General features: G+C 41.8%; 1 protein-coding gene across 2 annotated transcripts in view; it reads left to right on the forward strand.

Annotated features, from left to right (window-relative positions):
- Positions 1-1,183: 1,183 nt before the first annotated feature.
- The window catches only part of SPAG6 (sperm associated antigen 6), a gene marked incomplete at both ends in the record, with an annotated part of 34,599 nt that continues 10,109 nt past the window's right edge, over positions 1,184-25,673 (forward strand). For both annotated transcript variants that reach the window (XM_082321729.1, XM_082321730.1), the window contains 6 exons: positions 1,184-1,208; positions 1,315-1,410; positions 12,907-13,073; positions 16,669-16,852; positions 22,862-23,067; positions 23,940-24,113. In XM_082321729.1, coding sequence (XP_082177855.1) covers positions 1,184-1,208; positions 1,315-1,410; positions 12,907-13,073; positions 16,669-16,852; positions 22,862-23,067; positions 23,940-24,113 — 852 coding nt within the window. The remainder of the gene's footprint in view (positions 1,209-1,314; positions 1,411-12,906; positions 13,074-16,668; positions 16,853-22,861; positions 23,068-23,939; positions 24,114-25,673) is intronic.

Below are 25,673 nucleotides of genomic sequence, written 5' to 3' on the forward strand. Positions count from 1 at the left end.
GAGCCGAGCCTGCCCCTCCCGCGGGGACGGCGCTCCTTCCCCCGCGGCTCCCGGCGGAGGCGGTGGCCCGCGGGCTGGCCCCTGCGCGCCCGCACCGCCCGGGCTCCGCGGCCGCGGGTGGGCGGGGGCTCCGCGGCCCCGCGCGGGGCGAGTTTATTCCCCCTGCGGCGCGAAAAACCCCGGCGTGGGCCGGTGCGACGGTGTAAGGCAACAGCGGAGATGCCCGAGGAGGAACCGCGGTGGCGGTAAGAAAGGAAAAAAAAAAAAAAAAAAGAAAATCAAAGGACCCCCCCTGCCCGAAGGGTAAAGGCGCGGCGGCGGGCGGTGGGGGCAGCCTCGGGAGCGCTGCGGCTGCCCGTATTTTTTTTTTTTTCTTCCTTTTTATTTCTGCCCCCGCAGGGCGCGGAGGGGCAGCGGAGGCCGGGCAGGGGGATCCCGCAGGAGCTGCCGGGCGATGCGTGGGACCCAGCCAGGGCGGCGGGGCTCTCCCGCCCGCCGGGCCCTCGCCCAGCTGCGTGGCCGCGGAGCGGGAGAAGGCAGCTCTCCGGCCGCCCTCCCGCCAGCCCCGCGCCCGCCCGCGCCGCGCTGCGCGGGAGGCGGAGGGACGGCAGCGGCGGCCGGGGCGAGTCCCTGCGCTCCGCCCGGCCCCGTCCTTCCCCGGCGCTCCCGGGGACGGCAGCTCCCGGCACGGAGCGGAGCGCGCACAGCTGCCCATGGACGCTCTTATGCAACTTGGCATTCGCCCACACCCGCCGGCCCGTCCCCATGCCGCCGTGAATGAATCTGCGGCGCGGACGCGGTAGAGCGGCGCGAAGTCCCCTCTCCGCAGACCTGCCGCTCCGTGCGCGCCCGCGCAGCTCTGCGGGTGCCGGTGCCCGCGCCCGCATCTGCGCCTACGCCTATGCCCTTAACACACGTGCGGGCACGACCGGCCTGGGCCGCATCTCCTCCCGCCGCGGCCGGCCCACGCCGCCGGGGACCGCGGGGGTGCGGGGCCGGGGACCGCGGGGCGGGGCGGGGCCCGGGGCTGCGCGGGACGGCGCGCGGCGGGCGGGCGCGCTGACGTCACGGGCGGTGTTGGCGCGGCCCCGCCTCCCCCGGCGGCGCGGCTTCCGCCCGGTTGCCAGGGCGACGGGTACACAGTGCGGCCCTGCGCGGGCGCGCAGCCTGCCGCGCCGCCGCCATGAGCCAGCGGCAGGTGCTGCAAGGTAGGCCGGGGCCGGGGGCGGCCGGGGCCGGGGCCGGGGGTGGCGGGGCGGCCGCTAACCCGCTGCCCCGTCCGCTAACCCGGTGCCCCGGCGCTGCCGCCCGCAGTTTTCGAGCAGTACCAGCGCGCCCGGACGCAGTTCGTGCAGGCGGTGGCCGAGCTCGCCAGCCGGCCGCAGAACGTCCCGACCCTCCACAGCGCAGGTAGGCGCCCGCCGCCCCGCCGCCACGCCAGAGCCGGCGGGGCCGGGCCGTGCGCGGCCGCCCGCGGGGATTCCGCGCCCCGGCGGCGGGGCAGGGGCTGCAGGGCCCTTCGCTGTTTCCTCGCCCCCCGGGCTGGCCGCCCAGGTCCCGAGGGTTCCCTTTCCCGTAGGGTTTGGCCTGGTCCCCCGGGAAGTTAAGGCCGCTGGTCAGCGGCGTGCGGGGGTTGCCCTGCGGGCCTGCAGGGTTAGTTCTGCGCTTGTTTTGAGGTAGATGTCTCCGGCTGTGACCTCACAACCTGTTTTTATTTCAGGGAGAATTTTCCCAGTATAACCCACTTCTTCATTTACTTCCTCAAGCTTCCCATATAGCTTTATGTAAAGTGTAGAAAGCGGAATTCCCGGTGAAGCCAGCGCTGACTTGCCAAGGAAAACCTACTTCAGAAGTAACTATTTTTACACTAGCTTCACAAGTCGTTCCTAAATTCTTCAGTGCTTTTTGCCAGCAGATTTGCTCAGCTTAGGAGGGATCCGCTTTTGTTGTAGTGCTGTCGTGGGATGTCGTGAACCACATTGAGCATTTTTAGAAACAGGAGCTGCGGGAGCGCTTCTACCAGCTGTTGTGCTGCTGGCGTCTGGCAGAGCCACCCTGCTTGTCCGGAGTTCCTGAGCTTAAAGGAGGAAAAAGAAGAAGTGCTCAGTAATTGATTACCTGAAAGGCAGATTGAAAAAGTGCTATAAATCCGTAGTTGGTTTACCATATGGTATTCATGAATTGATCATGTTTTGGTTTGACTTGATCTTGTTTTTAATACTTGTTTCCCAAATCTAGTGAAGCCGTCAGTCTTGTGAGATACGATGGAAACAAACAAACAAACAAAAAAGAAAACCAATCACATAAATACTTTCAACTTCTGGTGGTTGTATTTACAACTGTTTATTAAAATGGTTTTGTTGAAAACCTATCACTTAAATTCTTGTTAAAGAAACATTTGCTCTGATCATGGGAGTGACACGTTGACACCAGGCCTTTTGTATTGCCTTGCTGTGCCTCTTGATCCGCTCCCCCCCCTCCCCCCCCATCTTTCAGTGAGTTAATGCCACTGCTTTAGTTTATACAAATTATCTCCATTTACCAAAGGGACATCTTGGCCATAGGAATAACTTATGTCTTATTTCTAAGTCCTTCTGTGTCCATTTACAGTTCTGGTTTTAGCTGCTCACGGAGAGAGAGATCCTATTTAGGCAGGCTTCTTACAGTTAAATGCAGAAAGTTTCTATTTTAAGAAAGCAAACAAAATGCCGGGCTAACTTTAATTACATCATATTTCTTCTTAAAATAATTATTTGATGTAATCTGGTTGGTAGCTTTACCTCCGAACTGATTTGTTGCATGTGCAGAAGAAATAATCAGTTCAGAGGCCTGAAACTTTCATCTGTGCACAGCCAGTGTTGGTCTGAAGGCTAATTTCACAAGGATCAGGCTCTGGGGTAGTAACGTGGAAATGTGCGTTTGTGTAGGTTGTCATCCTTCTTGGTTCATTCTGGTACTGAGCTGCTTTTCCATAGGCATTAGTTTTTCAGATGCTAGAAAAGAGGGGAATGTCTGCAAATACAGTGTTTCCTATTACAATATATTTGAATGGATGAGGCTCACAAATATTTTACCCTCTTCCCCAACCTGTGCCTTTAAAACTGATTCATAGTTATATAATTAAACGATATCTGTTAGTTTTGACCTTTTCTGGATGTGCTGGATACAGGTTTTAAAACCTCCTCCTAAATGAAATGTGATTAAGTGGCTTTTAAAACCTCCCTCCAAATAAAATGTGATTTAGTCCTTTTTTTGAAGCACTTATACAAATATTTTGAGACACAGCTGTCTAGCAGATAACTGGCGTACCTTTTATGGTCTTGATCTAGTGAGCTCTGGAGCAATGATTTGAGAAAGATGTCTGTCTATACATGTATCTCTGTATAAATCCATATATAAAAGGACTGAGGGCTCCTTTCTTATTCTGGTAAAGAAAGTTAGCTGTCCCTTAGGGGGATCAGTGTTTTAAGAAGATGCAGAAAGTCTTTGCCTGCTGTCATCTTCCATTAGCTTTAGGAGTCAGGGGCACCTTGCAGGGTTCTTCAGTTGGATCTCAAAGGTTGTCAGGGTTTCGTCTTTTTCTGGCTGAAGCAGAAGGCGAGATGATGGTGACTTGAATTTGAACAAAATTGAGCCCTTAAAATGTACTGTAGTGTACTCTTGTATTATTGGCCTAGGTTTATATTGCTGGATTATCCAAAATTCAGACTGGTAGCAGTGAAAGATCAGTGCTCAAGGAATAAAGCATTTGGTCACATTTTTAGAAGTCCTTTTGATAAATACTTAATATCTTATAAGGAAAATAAATAATAGTTTGAGACCTTGTTCTTTGAGGAGGTGTCTCTGGACACCATGCTAATATCATCAAAGACGGAACTGTGTTTAAAAATTAATTCTTTACTACACTATAAGCCCTACTTCTGTGGTATTAAACCAGGTACTAGCAGTGGTATTGCTGCAAATTAGGAGATGGAAGACTGCAGCATGGAGGGGAGCAAGCAGCCAGGATCAGAGGCGGGAATTTCTTACGCTGGCTTGGCTGTTGAGAAACCTTAAGGTACCATTCTTGTGGAGACTCCTATGTATGACCTGCAGGGAAAACTGGTGGGAACTGGCAAGCTGGAAAGAAGGTCAGAGAGGGCCAACAGGAAAGCAACCTTCTCCCGGGGCGTCTCTCTTCTTGAGGCCTCTGTATCTCATCACGCTCTGGAGCTGCCTTTCCCACTGAGCAGAGATCCCGAAAGTGGTTGTAACCAGGGAACTGGAATCTGGCCCTGGACTTTGACACATTTACATGGCGCTGGCTCTCTCGTGGTCAGGAATGCCCTGGGGGGTTCGTGCCTGGGAGCTCAAGCAGCTTTCTGGTGGCCGGGAAATGCAAGGCATGATCAGAGAAATTCCTTTGTCAGAACTCATTCCTGTGTGTTTTCCAACTCTGTGGTTGGCTTTGATAAGGTTGTTCCTTATGATTAAATACTACCATGAATAATAATTGCAGGATTTGTCCTTTGAATGATTAATTAATGGATACTTGGGGAAAAAAAATAATCTCCTCCAAAACTCCTAAACTTTTTCCGTTTAGTAAATATATACTTGGAACAATGACAGACAATTAATTTATCAAATCTTGTTTCTGGAGGGCTGCTGACTAATGGGAGAAGCTACTTTGATAGTAACAGTTGTAAACATATTCTTTAAAAAGAAATCTATTAATTTGGCAGCTACAGCTCATGGAGTTTGGTACTGGAATGCGTTATTGAGCCCCACACCCCCTTGTCTGTCCAAAATTTAAAATCCGAGAAACAGACTATTTTCAATTATAATGGCAGATGAACTTGAGCTCTCTTTCTTGCACTGAGATTTAGGCAGCTTTCTGTCTTTTAGAAAATTTAGGAGAAAATCTGAACTGGTTCCAGTATGTTTCTAAGAGTGGTAGTCACTGAGGGCCTAATTCATCTGCCTTGTGAAGTGCAGCACTCTGTAAATAAATAGTCCCTTTAAAATAGCATTTTGTTTCGATTTTTTTTTTTTTTAAGAGGTATTTACAAGTCAGCATTAGTAAATGTATCAGAATAAGACTTTAGTTACTTCTGGGTATTCATTTTTGTACTCTCTCATAGTATGAATTAAATTTTTATTTATTTATTTTGCATTAGAGCTTGTGGTGATGGGATTGTTGCTTTTAATTTGTAAGTTATTTGCTTTTAATTTGTGAGTTATTTAAGGATATCACTGGGATTAAGAAACAGTTTAGTCCAGCAATTTAGCCTTTGACTTTAAAGATATTACAAGATTGGCTTTTTAACCCCTTTCTTGGGGCTGATCACATTCTTAAGTATAATGGCTGTGGAAGTCATAGGGAAAGCTGAGTCTGGAACATGGAAAAAGAAATGTGAAGCTGTGTGGGCTAGCAGCCTGTGTGTTGCCATGGGCCTCTGCGTGCTGGGACCCTGCGCTCCTGGGCTCCCTTCTCATTGCTGCTGGGGTATGTTTATCATCTCGGGCAGGTCACTTCAACTTCTGTTCCTCTGCCTCACCTACTTGCTGGCCAGTCTGCAGGGTACCAGGAAAGTTCCAAAATGGCAGCGTAAAGGAAGACCCTTTCCCAGTGAATCTCTTCCGGCTGTCCTCCCGCTCCATCAGCCCACAACCCTGAGCCCAGGTCTCCTTTCCATCCTGCCTGGTATCAAGCCACTTCTGAGGCCTTACACTCCAGCTGTAGATAGAAGCTATACTCCAGGACCGAGTCCTCTCCTCTTTTACCTCTGGACATCTCCTATATCTGTTCCTCACAATCTGCGTTGGCAAGAGGCTATAGCTTGGGGGCAGGGCTTGTCTGCATCTAACTAAGGCTCCATCACAAACTCTTGTGGCATGGCAGATTTTCCCCTACTCTATGGTCTGTTTTTATGCAGGTAAAGGATGATGTCATGAGCTTTAGTTCTCTCCTGGCTCCAGAGCTATTCCACTGGTGACAGGTTTTAAAAGCTGTATTTCCAAATTTTTGGAGTGGCTTTAGGAGTCCTTATTTTTGAGAAACGGCTGTTCAAATTTATTTCCCTCATCCGATTACATTAGTCTTTTTGCCCGTGCTTTTTTCAACTTCTCTTCCTAGTGTACATATTCTAAATATACCTATTTTAAATGCGACAGTTGGACACTTGGCCCTGTGTGAGGAGGATCAGACTCTGGGAAGGGATTTCGGGATGTAGTTCCACATTTTAAATGATACTAAAGAATGTGCTCTGATAGCTCAGTGCTTTGTAGAAGGCCTGCTGGCTGTGTAGGGACGATGGCTGTCGTGTCAGTTGTGCAGAAAAAGAGCCGTTCCCGTAAAGCTGCCCTATCTGGACTGTGCAAGTGGATATGCATGGACAGACTTCAGTGCCCCTGTGCAGCCAGTTTCAACATTTGAGTTTAGGCACCCTCTCTTGTGAAGGATGCACTCTACTTTTTTTTTTTTTTAAATTATTTTTATTTTGAGTTAAAAGCTTTGCTGAGCTTTAGTGGGAGGAGAAGTGGGAGAGAAGTATGTAATGTGGCATGAAAGGCAAAAGGTTATCTTTAGAGCTGTAGTAGATCAAGTGAGGAGAGTGGCTTTCCCTGAGGCCTGACGATGTGGTGGTGCCTGATGAAGGAGGCTGTGTATTAAGGAAAGTACCAGAGAGATGACAGAGTAGGAGAGTAAATGTCGCTGAAGCTGGAGGACTGGCTTTTTCTGTAACTCAATCAACTGAAAGCTCAACTGCTCCAGGATTCTTCCTCTTCTCAGCCTCCTGGCATGTTTGGAGGAGACTTGCAAGTAGAAATTTCAAAGCCAGAATTTGTTGGGAACTTCTGTCTCATCTTAGCGAGCAGCCACTAAAAAGAAGCAGCTCCTTGTGACCACGCTGGTTTTGGTGTGTTTGTGAAGGATTAAGTGGTGGCCATTAACTAGCCCCGTGAGGGGCATTTTCAGAAACTCAGTCTTCTTGGAACAGGATTCGTTCTGCTCCATTAATGCAGAAACAGGGTCTGGAAAATGATCAGCCAGATCAGCTTTTAAGGAGGAGAAACTTACTGATCCTTGATCCTTCAAAAGTCTCCAGCCCCGCTGTCAAACTGAATCTGCATTATGTCCCACACCATCTGGTAATTGCTGTAAGAATTACTTGATTACCCAGAGAACAAAGACCTGTTACCAAACTGTATTTATGTTCCCTTTGATATTTGAAGGACTGTAGTTGTGTTGTGCACAGGACTGTCACAGTGAGGAGTCCTTTCTCGGGGTGAGTCACACTTGAGGAGTATGTACTTGAGACGTGCGTACTGCGTCGTCTCTGGAAGAGGCTGTGTCAAGACAAGCGAGTGTGAAAGTTCTCTCTCACTATTCTTCTGGGAAATTTAAGTCTCCCACTTAAAGCTCGCTGCTGTGTTGCTTCTAGGAAAGGGTAGTTGAAGATATGGAGCTGGGGTGAGGCAGAAATAAATTTCCATTTTATTTCCTTGTTAAATCAGCTGAATTTGACATCAGGAGCCCTGAAAAATCAAGGTGATATGATGAATGGTTGAGTGCTAATGTTGAGTGAATGTTCTTAGTGTAACAGCACACAAAAATGAAAAGACAATGTTATATTTGATCCAAAGCAGAAATTAGAAGGGCAGCATCTTCAAGATAAGAGTGTGTCCAGACACAACACCAGTGTAGAATGACTTTTTTCCACATTTAAATTTTAAAATTTTAAAATAAATTTTGTTTTTAAGGAAAGAGAATAGGGTAGGAGTAGTCATCTTCAGGTGCAGAAATGGAGAGAATTTGAAATGTAGAGTGATATTTCTCTGACTTGTGACTATTCAAGTGTGACAGGGGTTTGATGGGGGTGGGAAGAGGGTAGAGGGATTCTGCCTGACTTCCAGGTGGTTTTCCCCAAGAAATCAAAATGACCAAACAAAGATTGCTATCTCCAGAGTAGTGACTGTCTGTTTGGCTACAGAAACTTGGAATGAAAAAACTTGGAACATGCTGCTGCCGAGTGGTTTTTTTTTTTGTTTTTTTTTTTTTGTTTTTTTTTGTTTTTTTTTTTTTTTTTTCAGATAGGCAGCAGCCAGCAGTTGCTTGCTAAAAGAAAGTGCATCAGGCTTGTGCACAACAGCTCCACTTGAGAAGTGTGTATAAGGGTGATTCAGCTTTTGAAGTGTGTCATTCTTTGAAAGAAATCTGAGTGGGAAACTGAGGATAGAAAGGGGAATCGTTCCTTCCCCAAGGTCAGTCAAGGTTCCGTGATGCAAGAGAGAATATTTGGCAGTAATTCTTCGTTACTCTGTTTCTGAGCTGCTAGTGGGAACTCTTCCAAAACAAATCTAGTCCAATAGTCTAAATGCCTTATTTTGTAGTTTACTTTCTGTGTTGCTGCCTTTGAATTAGAGTTAATGAATTTCCTACTTCTGTCACAAGAGACTTATTTAGGAGACCACCAAAGAGTTCTAAAGTTTTCAGCAGCAAGACGCTGCTACTCCCTGCTCTGTATGGCCCTGTTCACTTGAGGGAATGATAGAGGTTAAAGGAAGTTGTTGGAAGGTTCTTACCTATTTTCCTGCCTTAAGATAATGTTAAAGAAATTTGAATGTAATTCAAAATGCTGATAGGAATCCTGGCTTGGACCTCTTTGGAGAATAGGGGTAGACTTTGCTCTAGACAGGACAGTCAAAAGAAATGAAGAGATCAAATAGAGGAGCTTCTCCCCAAATACAGCTACCTCTGGGAGGAAGGAAAGCCTCCTCCTGTGTCAGGCACATCTGTCCTTTCCAGCAGTGTCTTCAAAAGTCATAGAGGAAAGGTGGACATCTTGGGTTTCCTGTAGAGGCTTTAGTGAAGACCATATAATCTCTATGTAGCTGTTTTCACACTCTCGGAATTAATTGTTTATTTTTTCGAAGTGCTGCAAAAAGAGAAATACTCAGTTTGCTAAAGATGTAAATATCATGACAATGGTGAAAACAACTCAAGCAGTTGGTCTTGCAGAGGAGTCAGAGATGATGGATAGCATCTCAATGCAGAGAAAGAAACTGGTTTTAGAGAAGGTGGGAAGTAGAGGTAGAAGCTTTTAATTATGTTCAATGCACAGGCGTAATCTAGGCCTATACACTTCTCTCAATTCTCAGTTAATTTGATGTCAATATAAGGCTTGTACAGCAACAGGAATTGATTTTTCTTTTTCTTGTTCCACCAGAGCTCTTGTCATGATAATTATTTGTTCTCTGTCTTTTCTTGCATGTAGACATCGCTTTGGGAAAATGTATTTTCCTTGAGGATCAGCACAGTCTATCCTTTCTAAACCTTTTCCATCCATTCACTGTTTTTTTCAACCCCGTTTTAGCATCTCGTGTCTTTTCTTCAAACAGTACTCTCATTTCACTTTTCATCTCTTTCCTCACCTTCAGTTTCATCAGCTAAAATAATTTGCAGTAGAACATTTTGTGCTGCCACTTAAATGTCATCACCAAGCTTTACGTGGTTTATACTACAATGAAATGAATGGTATTGGTCATGGGGAGGCATGCTGCTTGGAAGCAATTTCAGGCTCAAGGCTTTTTAGCCGATTCTAAAAGTGAAATCTCTATCAGTGAATCTTGAAAATACAAATTATATAAATCTCATATTTGGGACAACGCAAAGCATATGCATAGGTAAACTTTCTTAAATGTGGTTTTACATTTTGTGGTGTCTAGGTGTGTCACGCAGGCCAGAAACATGTGACATGGTCTGGATCTAGCTCATGGGTTCCTCCTGGGTAAAGTGATTCTAGTCTGTTTAAATTTCTCTGGATTTTGAGACCATCACCAGAATTGAACTGTCTGCTACATCCTGCTTGAATGTCCCACCCATCAGGCTCTTGGCTTTTCTAGGGTCAGGACACTGCACACTGAGGCGTTCCTTTTTTTCCCTCCAACCACTTCTAGTATAGTATCTTATAGTAGTATCAATAGTATCAATATATATAGTATCAATATACTATATATAGTATCAATAGTATCTTTTATATCAATAAAACTTTTTTTAAATGTTTTTTTTTTCTTTTTTCTTGTTTGTCTTTATTAAATAATCTTGTTTTCATATCATCTCAACTTAAGGGCTCAAATGTAGTATCTGTACACTAAATACAAGTGTACTACTTTTAACTGTTCCTGCTGTACCGAAATACCTTCAGTGTAGAGTCGGAACAGCATGAGGTCCCCCTAGGAATTTCAGCAGCTGTTTGACCATGCAACTGATGTTAGAGGGAAGGACAAGAAAATGCTCTCCCATAGAGGGTGCAGGTGACTTGCTAGAAGATAACTCACTATAGATCATATACGAGGTTGGCCCCAACTCACATGTATGTTTGTTTGTTACTTTTCATTTGTCATATAAAGTACTTAGTGCATCTTGATATGAAGCATAATTGGCTAATGAGACCATACCTGCTATTTGGGAGAGTTTGTAAGAAGACGTCAGGATGATGACCGCATTCTGAAGTGGTGACTTCTGCAAAGTGCTAAATTAATTCACATTGATCTTACAGTACTGGAGGATCTAGCTTTTGTCTGTTGGTACACAGGAGGCCTCTTTCAGCTCCCAGTGGCTTTGACAGAAGTGTGAGCAGGCCCCAGCTATACTGCAGACCTATTTCCATAGGTTCTACATGTACATGTTCAATTAATGCATGTTACAAAGCCATTTTTGGTACTTCTGTCATGCTATTAGACATCACAATTTAATTTCACTTTTCTCCTTTTACTGTGTGCTCCCCTGAGACCTGTGTTATTTTGACTTGTGAACATCTTGGGAGGCCGTACCTCTCATGGCAGTGCAGCTTCTGTCTGGAGTATTGACCTTCCCAGAACAAATTCATTAGTGCTCAGCATGGCCTCCACGGTTAGTTTTACACCCCACACCACCCCCCTTTCAGAGCCATTTATAGATTATTAGCCTATTTTCTTCTTGCTGGGAGCAATTTGGTTTTAATTTAAAATAAATGTTCTCTGTGAGAATTACACCGCTGCTCAACTTACTTTTTTTCTTTTCAGAGTGCCCTTCTATACAGAAGTATGCTACGGGTGTAACTTGTTATAGGCTTCATCCCTTTGGACTGTTCCTTGCTCTAAGGCCCTCAGCTTTTCTTTGTCATGGTGTGCCTGTTCAACACCTGGGTGTCATCTGCCATTAGGCAGCGATCCCAGTGTTGTGGGACTGTCGCACCAAAAGACCTTTGTTCAGTGCTTATAACCCCACGAGCCCTTGGGAAGGGAAGTCTTGCTTTCTTTCACAGTCACCCAGCTAAATCTTTCTCTTTGTTAGCAAAAAAATGTAGCGGAAAGAACTGAGACAGCTGATACGGAGATTTCTGACTGTAGCTCTGAGTGTTTGGAGTTCTGTTGTAGCACTTCTGCATCTTCAGAGAGCATTGCTTTCTGGCTGAGGTATAAAGCTCAGAAGTATTAATTCATGCAGCTGGCTGGTACAGGGACAATGCTTTTGAAGAATCGCAATACAAGTAATTTTCCCTTCCCAGACCTTACAAATCATATCTTCATGTAACCATGTGGATCTCATTTATATCCCTATTGAAGAGTCTTAGTTTAACTGTAGGAAGAGCTTCCACATGCAGCGTGGTCATCTTTCATCATCCTTGTTGCCTTTCACTGAGCCTTTTCCAGTTCTACTCTAGGGGAGGGTATTAAATGTAGGATAGATTTATACAATAGCATAGTGATGGTCTCTGCTTTGGCCTCTATTCCTTTCCAAATAATCCTGAGCGCTCTGTATACTTCTGTGGGTAAAGTTACTTCTCTGTCACTGAGCAATGAGCTGGTATCTCCATGTAACCATCTGCTCTAACATCGAGATCTTTCTCCTGGGTGGTAGTGATCTGTTTGTGGTCCATCGCTGCATATGCGAGGTTGGAATTGGCTTCCCCATATATGTTCCGTTTCACTTGCCATTTTGTTATCCAGTCATTCAGTCTCTAGTTCCTTACAGTTTCCCTCACTGGTACTACCTTGAATAACTTTCAGTCACCAGCACAGTCTCACCTCACTGTTCATGCTGTTCCAGACCATCGATGAATACTGAATGGCGTGTGTCCCAGCATGGAGGCCTGCAGCACTGCACTGTGTCCTCCTCCCTCCTGTTGCAAGAATGGAAAGTTTACTCCTCCCGCTTCCTATTTTTAGCCAGATGTTTATCCATGTAAGGACTTTCTTAGGCCATAACTGCTAATGGTTGATGTCACCACTGCTTACCTCACCTATAATTTCAAGTATGTATTGTAACACCACCTTAGAGAATGGACTTTCATATTCTTTCCTGTTTAACTGATACACTGTGGACTCATCAGTGAAAACACATCATAAATAATAACATGATAAGAAAATCTTCAACTCTTCTATCTGGAGGGTAATATATTATAGATGTTGGTACCCAAATCAATCATTGCTTGTAATAGATGAAATGTAATTTGGTGTAGTTCAACATAGAGGTTCTGCTGGCATGCTGAATGAGTGATGTGCCGATGTCAGCTCGCCAGTCCAGATGGGAGTTTCCTGTGCATACTTTAATACATGCATTTTATATATGTTTGAATAGACTGTATTTTCTTGCATATACTTTAATACATGTATTTTATAGATGTTTGAATATAGCTTATTTCTACATGTGACTTTTTCTTATATTTCAGAAATGTTTTGTACCTATGAAAGACGGGCAGAAACATTGCTATGCATCAGCAGTGCTATCCAAGTGCCAGCTTCATTTCAGTGGAACACCTGCATTTCCTACAAGTTCTTATTACCTGGAAGAGTAATTTAATAGGTTTTTATGAAAAAAGGCAAATGTTTAGAAAAATTTCTGCTTACCAAATGGGCTTTTCTCTTCCTGGTGTTACTCAGGTGTAATGTCTTTGCTGAGACCTCTTTTGCTGGATGTCATCCCAACTATTCAACAGACTGCTGCTTTGGCTCTTGGGAGACTTGCCAATTATAACGATGACCTGGCAGAGGCAGTCGTGAAGGGAGACATTCTTCCACAGCTCGTGTGTTCGTTGTCTGAGCAGAATGTAAGGCATCATTGTTTTCTTAAGTAATTTTTTTTAACTATTGCACAGGAAAAGGGAAATCTTTCTGTATCGGCTGTCTGCTGTTATTCTAATATAGCAATAAATGCACTGAAGTCAGAGACAGCATGTATGTTTGAACTCCTGGGAGATCAGTGTGTACTGTGTGCCCAAGTTTGATTTTAAATAAGCTTGACTTTAAGATACCATCTTACCTTTTAGTGCACCACGGGAAATATATTCATGGCACTGTTATGTTTTTGAAATGTTGAGTGATGCTTTATAAAAGGTCCCTCTTTAAAAATGAGACAATTTGAAAGCTGTAGTGATAATTGTCTAGGATTTGTTGATAATACCAAACACTTGTAAAATAGGTATAAAAACTGAACTTTTGTAATGAAATATTTAATATCTTTAAACATAGCCTTTTGGAAATCTATAGCGTGAGAAATATCAAACCACTGACACAGGAAAATACACGGAAAGATTTTCATCTTCAGATTTGTCAAAAAAAAATTAACCAAACCCAACAACAAAAAAGTGTTGTCATGATTGCAGTGCAAATAAATCTGGAGGTCTCTTTTTCTCCCTTCTTGCCATTTTTCTTCAGGTTTTGCATATATGCCAGCTTTGATTTTCCAGTGATCCTAACCTAGATTAACAGAAATACTTTCAAATAAGTTTCCTAATAACTGGAAAGAGACAGCTGAGAGTTAAGTGCATTGATATCACAGCCATACTTAGGTTGCATTTTTGATTTATGAGGTTTAGGAGAAGTAGGATTTCGATGGAAATATAATTTGGAAAACTATATATTTTTGTTTTCAGTCTTTTAAAGAAAATATAAATGTAAGTACTCATTGCATATTTTTTGTGCGTATCTGGTCATTGCCTATACAATTAATATAAAAAAAAAAAAAAAAAAAGCCAAAGAACAACATTGATGTCAAGATACTGGTGTAGTATGGAAAGAAAGTTAATGTTTTAGTTAGACAAATTTATAACTATTTTGGTTATTTTATTTCTATTTTGAAGGGAAGAAGGGGAACAAAACTCTTTATCCCCTGTTTTTGAGTTGGAAACCACCCCTTGCTACAACTCAAAGCCCTCACTAAATTAGCTTGAGTACCCTGATTTATCTCTTCCATGTTACTGCTGGTGCTGTCCTTACATCGAGATGGCTGTAATTCAGAATCACTTGGGGCAGCAGCAAGATTAGTGAGAGGTCATGGAAAGCCTACTATGCCTTGGTGACTGAGGGCAAGTGAAGGAAACTCATTATCCAGTTCATGCAGAGTTTAGCAATGCATGCAGTTTGTTACTTCCCATAGGCAAAAAACCCCAACCCCGATAGGTTTCCATTCCACTCACTCTTCGTGTATCAACAACTATATTTAAGGAGGAGATTCTGTGAGCACACAATAAATACTGATTCTGCTGATTTATGGAGAACAGTTACAGAGTCACATCCCAGATCAATGTTTTGTCAATTAAACTAAGCAAAATACAGTTTTACAGTGTTCTGACTGTGCCTGTGAATACTATTTGTTTGTAAATAAATGTGTTTTGAATAGCAAAAACAAAAAAGTGTTTTTCTTTGCCAGGAGCGTAATTACTTCACAGAAATAACATACCCATATTTGCACAGACATAGACCGGTGTAAACAACTATAGCTCCATTGGGTTCAGCAAAGCTTAGAGTAACTTGCATTAGCTAGGGATTTGACCATTTGTCTGTACTATTTCCCTGAACTTCTGTTCCCCCTAAATGATGTTTAATGCTTTGCTTGTAAATTATGTTTAAGGTACCTGCTTGTAGGCCTTAACTTAAAAGACTGGATTTTTGGCATTAAGGAATTATATCAGTACTGGTAAACTAAGCAGGGTCAGGGCATGTGTTTGAGCACTGGCAGATGACTGTGCTCTTTAATCGTTAATGTGCTCTCTCATGTGGTTTTAGCCAATGCCAACCATCAAACTACTCAGCAATGCCTGGACATGGTTTAGGGGATAGCACAAGGCGGGGACAGTTTCCAGGAGTATAGATGAGGCCATTGTGCTTTGAGGGAAGAGGAGTTTAGGTGGATGGACGTGGTATGCTGTGACGCTTCCCTTCAGGGCCAGGGAGTGGGCCTGCGTCCCTTGTGCTTCCTGTGGAGCCATTGCAGATACTCCTGGGTTGCCATACCTCAGTGCTTTAGATCAGACTTTTAAAGGTGTTTGGGCACCTCACAGCATCCACAAAAGCACTCACGTGCTTCTTTGTTTCTCTGGACTTGATCCAAAAAGGATGTGGGCTTTGCATTGTTTAAGTTTTGGGTACCTTGACAGTAGGAATCAAGCACTGTCAAGTGCCCAGGCTCCCTGTGCAGAGCAGGGGAGAATCAAGCATCTTGGAAGGAGATTAAAGCCAGCAGGCACACAGAGAGAGAGCCCTCTAGAGCTACTCTGTAGGGCTGATCTGTCAACTGCCAGGCTGGAGAACATCCTCAGGGCACTCGGACGTAGCAGTAGATTATTTGTGTCCCAATGAGTCTTGCGCATATTGCTGCACAGTGGCTTCAAGAGTGAGCTGAACTGTCTTTCTCCCCCTACAGTTGACTGTGACCAGGGTGCTTTAACTGGGCTCTGGATTTTGAAACTGTAAGGCAGGGGAAGAAATTTAATCTTCAGCTTCCACATCCCAATGGTAACTATGAAACTGCAGCAGGAGACTTTTGGGGGGAAGACTTTAACTGTGCTTTTAGAAGAAGCCACAACCACCACCGTAGTTTACGTGGAGCTCCATGATGTGTGCAGCATCATATGTTATATATATGTTCAAAACATGTATTTGGTCCAGCACTGAGGGAGATGGGTAGAACTGAGACAAGTGCTTGGATTTTGCTTGAACTTATAACAGAGGTGCCAAGCTGCTTAGTCCTGTTGAAAGTGAGCTGTTTCTGGACACACGCAGGAGCAGAATCACAGGATGCCTGGTCAAAACCGAGGATCATCCAGTGTTGGGTGTTTGGTGGGATGGGTTTTCAGGATCTTAGCTGTGGGCTTGGGCAGTATTTAGGCATTTCAGGATTCAGATCCTAAACCCTTTTGTTGGATCTAGTTCTCTGTGCCTCTGTTTCCTGTTTGTAAATGTAAACGTGTTCTCTCATAGAGATGTTGTGGGGGCATGTACATTAGAAATTGTGAAACCTTGCAAGTGTCACAGATGGGTGGAATTATTTTAGGAGCTTGCCCTGCATAACCTGTGTAATCTGGTTAAATATGTGAAGAGCTATTGTTTTTGCAGCTCTTATCGTTCACTACTCACTTAAACAAACAGACTTATCTAGACTATTATCTTTTCCCCATATCCTCTTAGCCCTCTCATTTTTTCTGTTTGTTTATGCACTTACTGCAAATTTTAGATCATGAGCTGTCTCAAAGAAGGACTGTAGGTTCATTTTTTGTGTGATGTCTGGTGGTCCTGGTTTGGATCTGTATGAGATATTACTGCTACTAAAAAAGTCTAATTTATGCATATCTGTACTGTATTATGCTTTGAACTGCTTAATATTAGTAAAAGCTTTCTTTTTTTTTTTTTTCCTGATTTGTATAGCGTTTCTACAAGAAAGCAGCTGCATTTGTGCTAAGAGCAGTTGGTAAACATTCTCCACAGCTAGCTCAGGCAATAGTTCATTGTGGAGCACTGGAAATGCTTGTGATTTGCTTGGAAGATTTTGACCCTGGAGTCAAAGAAGCTGCATCTTGGGCACTTGAGTATATTGCCCGACACAATTCAGGTAACAGGTTTCACATGCATTATCTTTCAGCTTAATGCTCTGTGAGAGTTTTAATAAATTGCATTATTGTAATGTTCATAAATAGGACAAGATGCCTTTTCTTCTCTACTGTTATAAAATTTTCAATTTGGTGTAAAATCCTACTCTAACTGTACCAATCTGACAATGCTGTACCTTTTGTGGGAAACTGGCATATCTGCCACCATCAGTGCCCGGTCATGAGAGGTGTTCTAGGAGGAGATACATTGGGCCTGTGGCCAGGAAACGACACTCTGTTATTCTCCTTCATGAAGAAATTTCAGGGTCTTTATGTATCGTATAACTGTTACTGTGGAACAAAGTTTCTTTTGCTCGACATTAGTTCGTATTTTATATACCTAGTAAAATGGAGAAGCCTAGGCAGAACCAAGTTTCATTCAGCTTACAGAAGTGCCTCAGGATAAACGTGCCAGATTCATTGCACTGACTGTATTATCATTAGCCAGTAGACCACACTCTTCTCCAAGAGTCAGGAATAGATCCTAGGAATCCGATATCAAGCAGTTCACTGCTGTCTCGCAAGCAGTTGTATAACTCACTGTCAGTGTCATGTTCCTATTTAAAAGCTGATCCACGTGGTTGATAATTCTTTTACCAGCTATTTATATAGTTCAAGTAAAAGTTTAGAGCCATGAATCAAAGAACTGAGGGAAGAAACTGCTGGCTGGAATGGTGGGAGAAATGGGTTGTGTTCATAATGTTGTGATCCTAGAATAATTTTAACTTTAAACAATAACTCATGCATTTATGTTTGGTTTTGGCTCTAAAATGTACATAGACTGAATTTGTGATTTTTCTTCTTTCTTTTTTTTTAATCAATATGGAGTGCTGGACTGCGGAAGGCATGGGGACTTTCCTCTTCCCACTTAGAGAGAGAGTTAACTTACTGGGACAGACTCCAAAGTCGTCAGCACCTTCCTAACACACTGCTTTTTTCTGGGGAACAAATTCATTCTTGGGGCACCTCTGTGTGCTAAAGATCATCTGTCTTTTGGTCATCGGGTCTGAATCCCACCCTTGGTGGAAAATAATTGTTGCTTCCATCTGAAAGATATTTGTTTAAGTGTAATTTGAAAGTGTTCCTTTGTATAAATGTGTGTAGTGTAAGTGTGTGTCTGTGTTACTCTTAACATAAACATTTCTGTAGTTTTGTTATGTCAGTAAATCAATATTGACTCACCTCAATTGCCTTTCATGCTATTCATTGCATGAATGCTGGCTGATCTTTAGGGTGATCCAGTTCACTCTGTGATGGCATTGTCTGCAAAGATGGAGATGATGTGGGGGTATTGAAGACAACAAACTCCTTGTACAAAATTTTATTCCACGATTATGAATTATTTATTCACTGACAGTGAGTGGGTACATGTCTCGTGTCAATTGACACCAGCGATAAGAACAGCATTTTCAGAAATTAGGTTGAAATTGCAAGTGCTACCAAACTGCAAGCATCAGGATGTAGACAGATCACAAGATGTAATCAGTTAAAAAACAAACAAACAAACAAAACAAAAAAACCTGAAAAAATTGTTCTTCCCCTGCCCAGCTATGGCCAATTTGGGGGATTTACCTTCCTCTATAACACAGTCACAGGAGGAAGTTTCTAAAATGATTACTGAAAGTAAAGAGGTTATACTGAAGAAAGATCACTCTGCGCATGGTATGTTTCTTACACTCCTACAAGCATGCCTTTGCAACAGGATATTGTTGGAGATGGGATACAAAGATAGGTGGACCTATTCTTATCAACATCTGATATTTACTGTTCAAGAAACTCTGGATTAGACTCACGTGCTTGTGTTGACAGAATTTGGCAGTTACGATTTTCTGTCATTGACTGTCTGTGGACACATATTGCAGCTTAAACTCTAAAAATAGAGTTGGGTGCGAAATGGTTTTCCCCACCCACGAAAGGTTTTTCAGTTTCAAAAATTGTTTCAGTTCCAAACTGGGACAAGATTAAGACAAGATTTTTTTTCTCTGCTGAAATGACTGGGGGGATGGGGAGGCTTATTTGCCCCAGCAAGAAAAATTCAATAATTGGGGCCTATGTCCGGGATGTAAGTGGGAGAAAGATTCAAGTCCTGATGTGTCTTAGGCAGGATGTGAACCTCTGTCCCCCTGAATGCCAGCAAAGGCTCCCAGCATTCGATGATAACTGTTTGCAGTGGGAGGGTCTCTCTGCTTTTAATCAGAAATTCCATCCATGGCCTGGTAAAGCTGCTCTCTAGGAACTGCAGCGTATGTTCCCATGAAAAGACTGCCATTTTGAGAAATTAAGACTTTTTTTTTTTTTCCTGATGAAAACATTCTCTGGTTAGCAAGTTCCCTATTGTCTTCATACAACAATCTCTTAAAATGCAGTTCTTGTGAACAGATGTCTTCAGAAGTGTGAGATTTTAGGTCAAGACAGATGTCTCATGAGATTTCAAGACACTAGAAATATTGCAAGGCAGATTCCAAAATTTAGGAACAGCTCTTGCAGTTCTGCTCTTTCTTGAAGATCCCTTTGAGCTGAATTTCAGACCTGATCTTACTCCAAAGTATACAGATCAGTGTGCTGTAATTTTGCCATTCATTATTTCTACTATTTGTATTTGAAAAGAAGTGTAAAGTGTTTCAACTACCATCAGAATACCATCAGGTCCATGAAAAGTTAATCGTCTTTTATCTGCTTCAGCATATAGTAAATTGGTAGGAAAACAAAAATAAACAATACTATTTATACTCAAGCATATTGCTGAGAGTGGAGTTATGCTCATTTTCTGTCATACAGTGGTACTCTTAGGATTATAGGATAGCTCAGCTTGGAAGGGACCTTGGGAGGTCTCTAGTCCAGCTTGCTGCTCAAAGCAGGGTCAGCTACAAGGTTAGACCAGGTTGCTCAGCTCTTCAGTGATTTGAGTCAGCAGTAACTTTGTCTTATTCCAGGATCTAAGCTTGCCCCATAATTAATGACCTCCGTCCTTCTTCCGATGAAAGGTTTTCCCACTGATTCCAGTGAAATCTTTAGCGCTGTGGTTGTAGCAGTCTGCATAAACCTGTGATTTTGAAGTGCAGCCTTTGGACTACTTGTGGGGATTAGAGTCTTCCTATGTGGCCATTATATGATCACACAGTCCTCAGAAAAATACAGTATTGGTGGTTGTTTTGGTCAAACCCTGTTATTTCCTGTGGATACACCTGCCACCGCAGCAGGGTCTGTCTGAGAACCCTGGTCTGGACTGAAACTTGCATTTGCTTCCAAGCAAAGAAGGTTTTGCTGCTGCTCTGCTATGTGAATATGGCATTTGTTCAGAGCTGGTTTTCCTTCTCTGGGGACTACCTGCACGTTCACTTTCTCACCTTCATCTTTTCTCCCTAATCTTTTTTTATCCATACTGTTATTGCCAACATGTTAACGTTAGTATGGATTTTTTTTGGTAACACCTTAAACCACTTTAGACGAATCCTGTAAGACTTCCCATTGATTTCAGTGGGTACGTAGTCAGGATCTTACTGACTCCTCTTCATTCACTTTCCACTCTTCCTGATCACGTAAACTCATGACTAGGCCTCAACTTACTTTGAATTAATTTCTTAGACCCTAATGAATGCTTTTGTATTGAGACAAATCAGTACAACTCCAGTACAACTTCTAGTTCAACTGGTGACATCTTAAACTCTAAAGTGTTTCTTTATCAGTCTTTCTTCTACCTCCATGTCAGTCTGTCTTCATGTCTGCAGTATCTCCATTTGCTAAAATCTTCCCCATATTGTTCTGGACAAAAGCAACTAATTTATGGTGGGTTTTGAGTCTTAGTTCTCTTATCTCTGAGCATACGTAGAATAACATTTCCTACTTTCACTCACGTAGGAAGAAGTCCTACTGTATCACCATGTAGTTGGGCAGGTTCCTTGAGCTGTACCCCAAACTGAAGTTCAAAGCCCAGGGTTTTCATAACTTTCCATGGAATTAAATGAGGTTCGTAAATTAGTTTTTCTCTGCTGTCTTTCTCCTCTTCAGTACCCATCAGTATTTAAATGATATCAGACTTCTAACAGGAAGAGTTGGTCTAAATTGAATCAGATCTAGTTTGCTTTTTAAAATAACTTTTATGGTTACTTTTGCATGCCTGGGCATAGCTGTGACCTTAAAGGATTGCTCTCTCTCTCCTTGCTTAAACTTCATGATTTCAGCTCATAAAGCATCAAAGAAACCCATTCTTTTAGCAGTATTCTGTCCCTCTTGACATGATTTTCCTGATATTAGCATCTCCTAGCAGACTGTAGGCAATTGAGTTGGTTGCTCTGAAGTTGCTTCTGAGGCATAGTTGGGTGTATTAATCTGGACTGTTGGTCAGTAGTTCATGATGTATTCCACTTGGTCAGTGTACAGCATCAAAATACAATTTGAAGCAATCAAGTATGGCTTTTTCCATGAAAAGCTGAATGTAGCTTATACCACTTACATTGATTAGCTAGTTCTCATGTTTTCAGATACGTTTCAGGTACATTTCATTTCAAATTTGTAAAACTGAAGATACAGCATTTGGGTTTTGTTGAAATCTTATGATTTATGTGTATTTGGAGGATGCACACTCTACATTTTCAGTCAAATGGTGATTTGAAAAGTGAACCTTGAGGGTTAATTTTGTATTAGTTTAAAAATTACTGCATTATTTATTACAATTTTGTGAGGTAATATACTTTCTTTAAAATATTATATCATACAGTGTAAATATTTGACTTATCACATGTATTGAAGTGTGTGGCTATAACTCACTAATTGAAAACAAATCTGGTCAGGAACATTATTTGGATATTAACAACATAATGATGACATGACTTACAGATTTCATGAAAAACTATATTAGTCTATGTATATTTAATGAAGTATGCTATATTTTTCTTAGTATTAAAATCTCTTTATGGATGGACTATAAATCAAAAGCTAAGTTAGAGTCTTGAAATACAACAGCCATATGTTGCCATGGTACTGTAAGTCAAGATAAATGTTAAAGATAATAATGGATATGCATAATAAGGTGTAGCAAAACTGTACTAAGAACCTAATAGATTATTGAATCCCTCATGATTTTTACCACTTTTTCAACACTATTTTAAAATAGCACAGCTTGGTTATAGTATAAATTTTGCTTCTGATATCCAGTAATTCTTATTTTAGCACTGTGATTAATGCTGCATACATGGAGACAGCTAATGAATTTCTAATAGTGTAATTTTTGTCCATGTCAGCTAATCATATGCTCAGATTGGTTTTTTTTTTTTTCTTTTTTATTTAAGGTGCAGTTTGTTAAGGATATTGTACTAATCTCAGACACACAATATCCCACTGATGATATTTCTCATTTGTGTAATTGTGTATGATAACATTTTCATGTCATTAAAGTATGAATTCTGTCTTGTCTCATGTATGGTAGCAAAACCTAGTTTTGATCAGCAAGTTCCATTTTTCCAGTCTTTTATGTAAGATAAATCTTTTATGTATGTTTTTTGTATTTCTGTTTTTGGCATTTGATCTATGCTAATATCTGCTTATCATTTAAAGAGGGTAAAATGCTCTCTAATTAGGTGGTTGGTAAAATTTTGGTACTTTGGCTTTCTGTGTTGTTGTTAGCCATGCATAAAATGCTTTCCTATTGATCAGTGTAGAATAGCCAGGGTTTAAACAGCTGACATCTGCTTACTTTAAAAAAAGAAAAAGAAAACAGAATAACAAACCATTTCAGCCTAATCTACCTCAAATGTGTGCATGTAAATGGAGGTCCATCTATTGACCTGCATTCTTTTCAGTTGTGGATTGGTCCACACGGTTTATGAAACCAGGAGGGCTGATTTGAAATGCAGATGTCGAGACAGTGAACTGCACCCTCCCCTTTTTCCTTTGCTGTATCTGTCAGGGTGAAAAATGGCTTGCACAAGGGTCAGTCACCCATACTCACTTAATTACTTTCCTTGGACCTACAGAACTGTCACAAGCTGTGGTGGATGCAGGAGCTGTTCCTCTTTTAGTGCTCTGTATCCAGGAGCCAGAAATTGCTTTGAAAAGGATTGCTGCTTCAACTCTCAGTGATATTTCAAAGCATTCTCCAGAGTTAGCACAGACAGTAGTGGATGCAGGAGCTATCGCTCACTTAGCTCAGATGATCCTGAACCCTGATGCTAAACTGAAGGTACATTTAAAAATTAATTTTTTTTTAATCTCCATTATACCAGTCATTACTTGATATTGACTCAAAGACACCAATGTGCATATTTCTTTAGGAAGCTCTTGTTTTGGGCGTTGACAAAATGTAACTACATAGTTAGTGACAAAGAGTTCTGAACATATTCACAGATTTAGCTACTGGATAAAAACTGCTGCTCTGTGAGGAATAGCTAAACTAATCTCTAAGGTGGAGAGTATGGATTTTTTTTAGAATTATACATTATATGAAGAATGCAACAGATTTTTTAATAGATAAAATTTGCACAATTCGGTTACAAAAAAAGGTTTGGCATACTTAAGATTATACTATAAACCAGTTAATATTAAATGTATTATTGTATTTTAGAACGTACTATCTGATGTGAATAGCTGTTGTCAAAGGTTTAATCACTAGAGTTTAACTGACAAAAAATTGTTTCTTAATATAATTCTTCTGTCTTACTCTAACAGAAACAGAAGACAACATAAAAATGCCACTTCAAACAAATAGATAAAAATTATTTAATATATGGTCTGACTTGCGCACATAAAGATACTTTCTATAGATTTCACTAAATTTTAAATTATAGTTTTAAATAGTATATATATTTTTTCCTTTTTAATACATGGCAAGCTTGAATGGGATAAAACAAAGGAGAAACTTTTATTCAGGAACCAGCGAATGTTCTGTGCTATTATATTCGTGCATGAATTGACTCAGTGAATTGTAAAATAGCTGTAATTGTTTTCCCTATCCTGCTTTGTTTTCCTCGATGCAATAGATTTTTGTGTGCGGGAGGAGTGTGTGTTGTGGGATGTTTGTATACTATTGATTTTATAACAATTTTTATTTACTAGCGTCAGGTGCTGTCAGCTCTAAGCCAAATAGCAAAGCATTCAGTGGATCTTGCAGAGTTGGTGGTTGAAGCAGAAATTTTCCCAGTTGTGCTCACATGCCTGAAGGACTCAGATGAATATGTCAAGAAAAATGGTGCAACTTTAATTAGAGAGATAGCAAAGCATACGCCTGAGGTAAAACCTTGAAAATGCAAATACAAGGTCATATCATTAGATTTTACACTTTAAATAAAATACAGGATTATTCTGTCATTTGCTTTTTGAAAGGGAGGGCAAATAGCTGTTTGGCATGTTCATTGGAAAAATATGGAAATGCTGATATTATGAGATGTGTATTGAATGTGACTTGGGTTAGGAAACTGGGAATCATATAATGTATACCTAGCTACTTCATTCTGTAAGATATTTGTGCAGAGAGGGAGTTTTAGGCTGACAGTATTGTCAGTCCTAGATATTAAAAATATCATGAGAAAAGCCTCACAGAAGTCATGATACCAGCTAATAAATGACAGGATCATCCTATAACAATAATAGATCGTGTGTGTCTTTTTTAAAAATCTTCTGGGGTGCTGGGATCACATTTTAATTATTTTTCCAATGACAATGAAGGTCAAAAGTTCTCTTAGTTATTATTAAACTGACAGTAGTTTCTTTTATTAGCTTGAGTTTGTAATTCGAGTCTCAGCATTTGCAGTGCTTTTGCCAATAATTGATACAGGAAGGTGGGGATGTTTGGCAAAGTCAATACAAAATAAACAGGAAAAACAAACAATTATAACTATGTTAATCTGTCAGACCATAGAGATAATTAATAGGCTCTCAGTATGACTCTGGAATGAAATACAAGCAATGTATTATTTGTGGAACACACTAATGCCGAGCACAGCCATTTCACAATCATGATACTAGCTTAACAATTGAGACGTGTTTAAACATGAATATTGTGCTGTTTCTTCAGCCTGCTAGTCTTGAAGCTGCTGGTGATTAGATGTTGCAGTCTTGTCACATTTCCTGCTTCTCTCTGCACCTCATGAGCAATGCAACTTCACTTTCTCAACAAAAGTGAAGAAAGTATCATTATCAAAGGGGGGCACTAGAGTCTGAAGCCAGAGGCCAAACTCACAAGACGGCAGGTAGTCAGAAGAGCTGCTCGCACAGGATCCTCCACGCAAGGGGAACTGGCCACTCCAGCAGCTCTCCAAAGGAGCTGTAGGAGGTATGTCAGTGACTCCCAGTGGGAAGTCAAAATCCACGTTCGACTTCAGAGTGACAGTGATCTCTGTCCATCTCTAAGCGACTCTATTCAAGCAACACATGTTGCAGCAGAGACAGATTGGCAAATGATATTGCTCGAGGAGTCGGCTGTGTCAGTCATGTGCGCGTTGTGGCTTTCAGATCTCCGCTCTCTATCTGCATATGCAGTAAAATTCACATGAAGGTCAGGATCTGGGGGACTTGCAACGGGGCCTGAGGGTCACAGCACCAGGGACAGTGTCTGCACAGGAGCTCTCTGTACATGGCTGTGCCCAGATGTAGGACTTGGTCATCACTGGCTGCAGTTCACAATCATGTGAAGAGTTTTTCCTAAGTAATAACTTTAAATTTTATCTAGCTGTTTCATGAAAAGCAATCCCCTTTTAAAGGCTCTAAGGCAACAGTGGATTTTATGTTTATATAAATCAGCTGGACTGGAAATCCACAAGACTCAGTTTTGTTAATTTGATTTTGGCTTTT

The sequence above is a fragment of the Platalea leucorodia genome, assembly GCF_965183815.1.
Source record: "Platalea leucorodia genome assembly, chromosome: 1".
NCBI classification, from domain to species: domain Eukaryota; kingdom Metazoa; phylum Chordata; class Aves; order Pelecaniformes; family Threskiornithidae; genus Platalea; species Platalea leucorodia.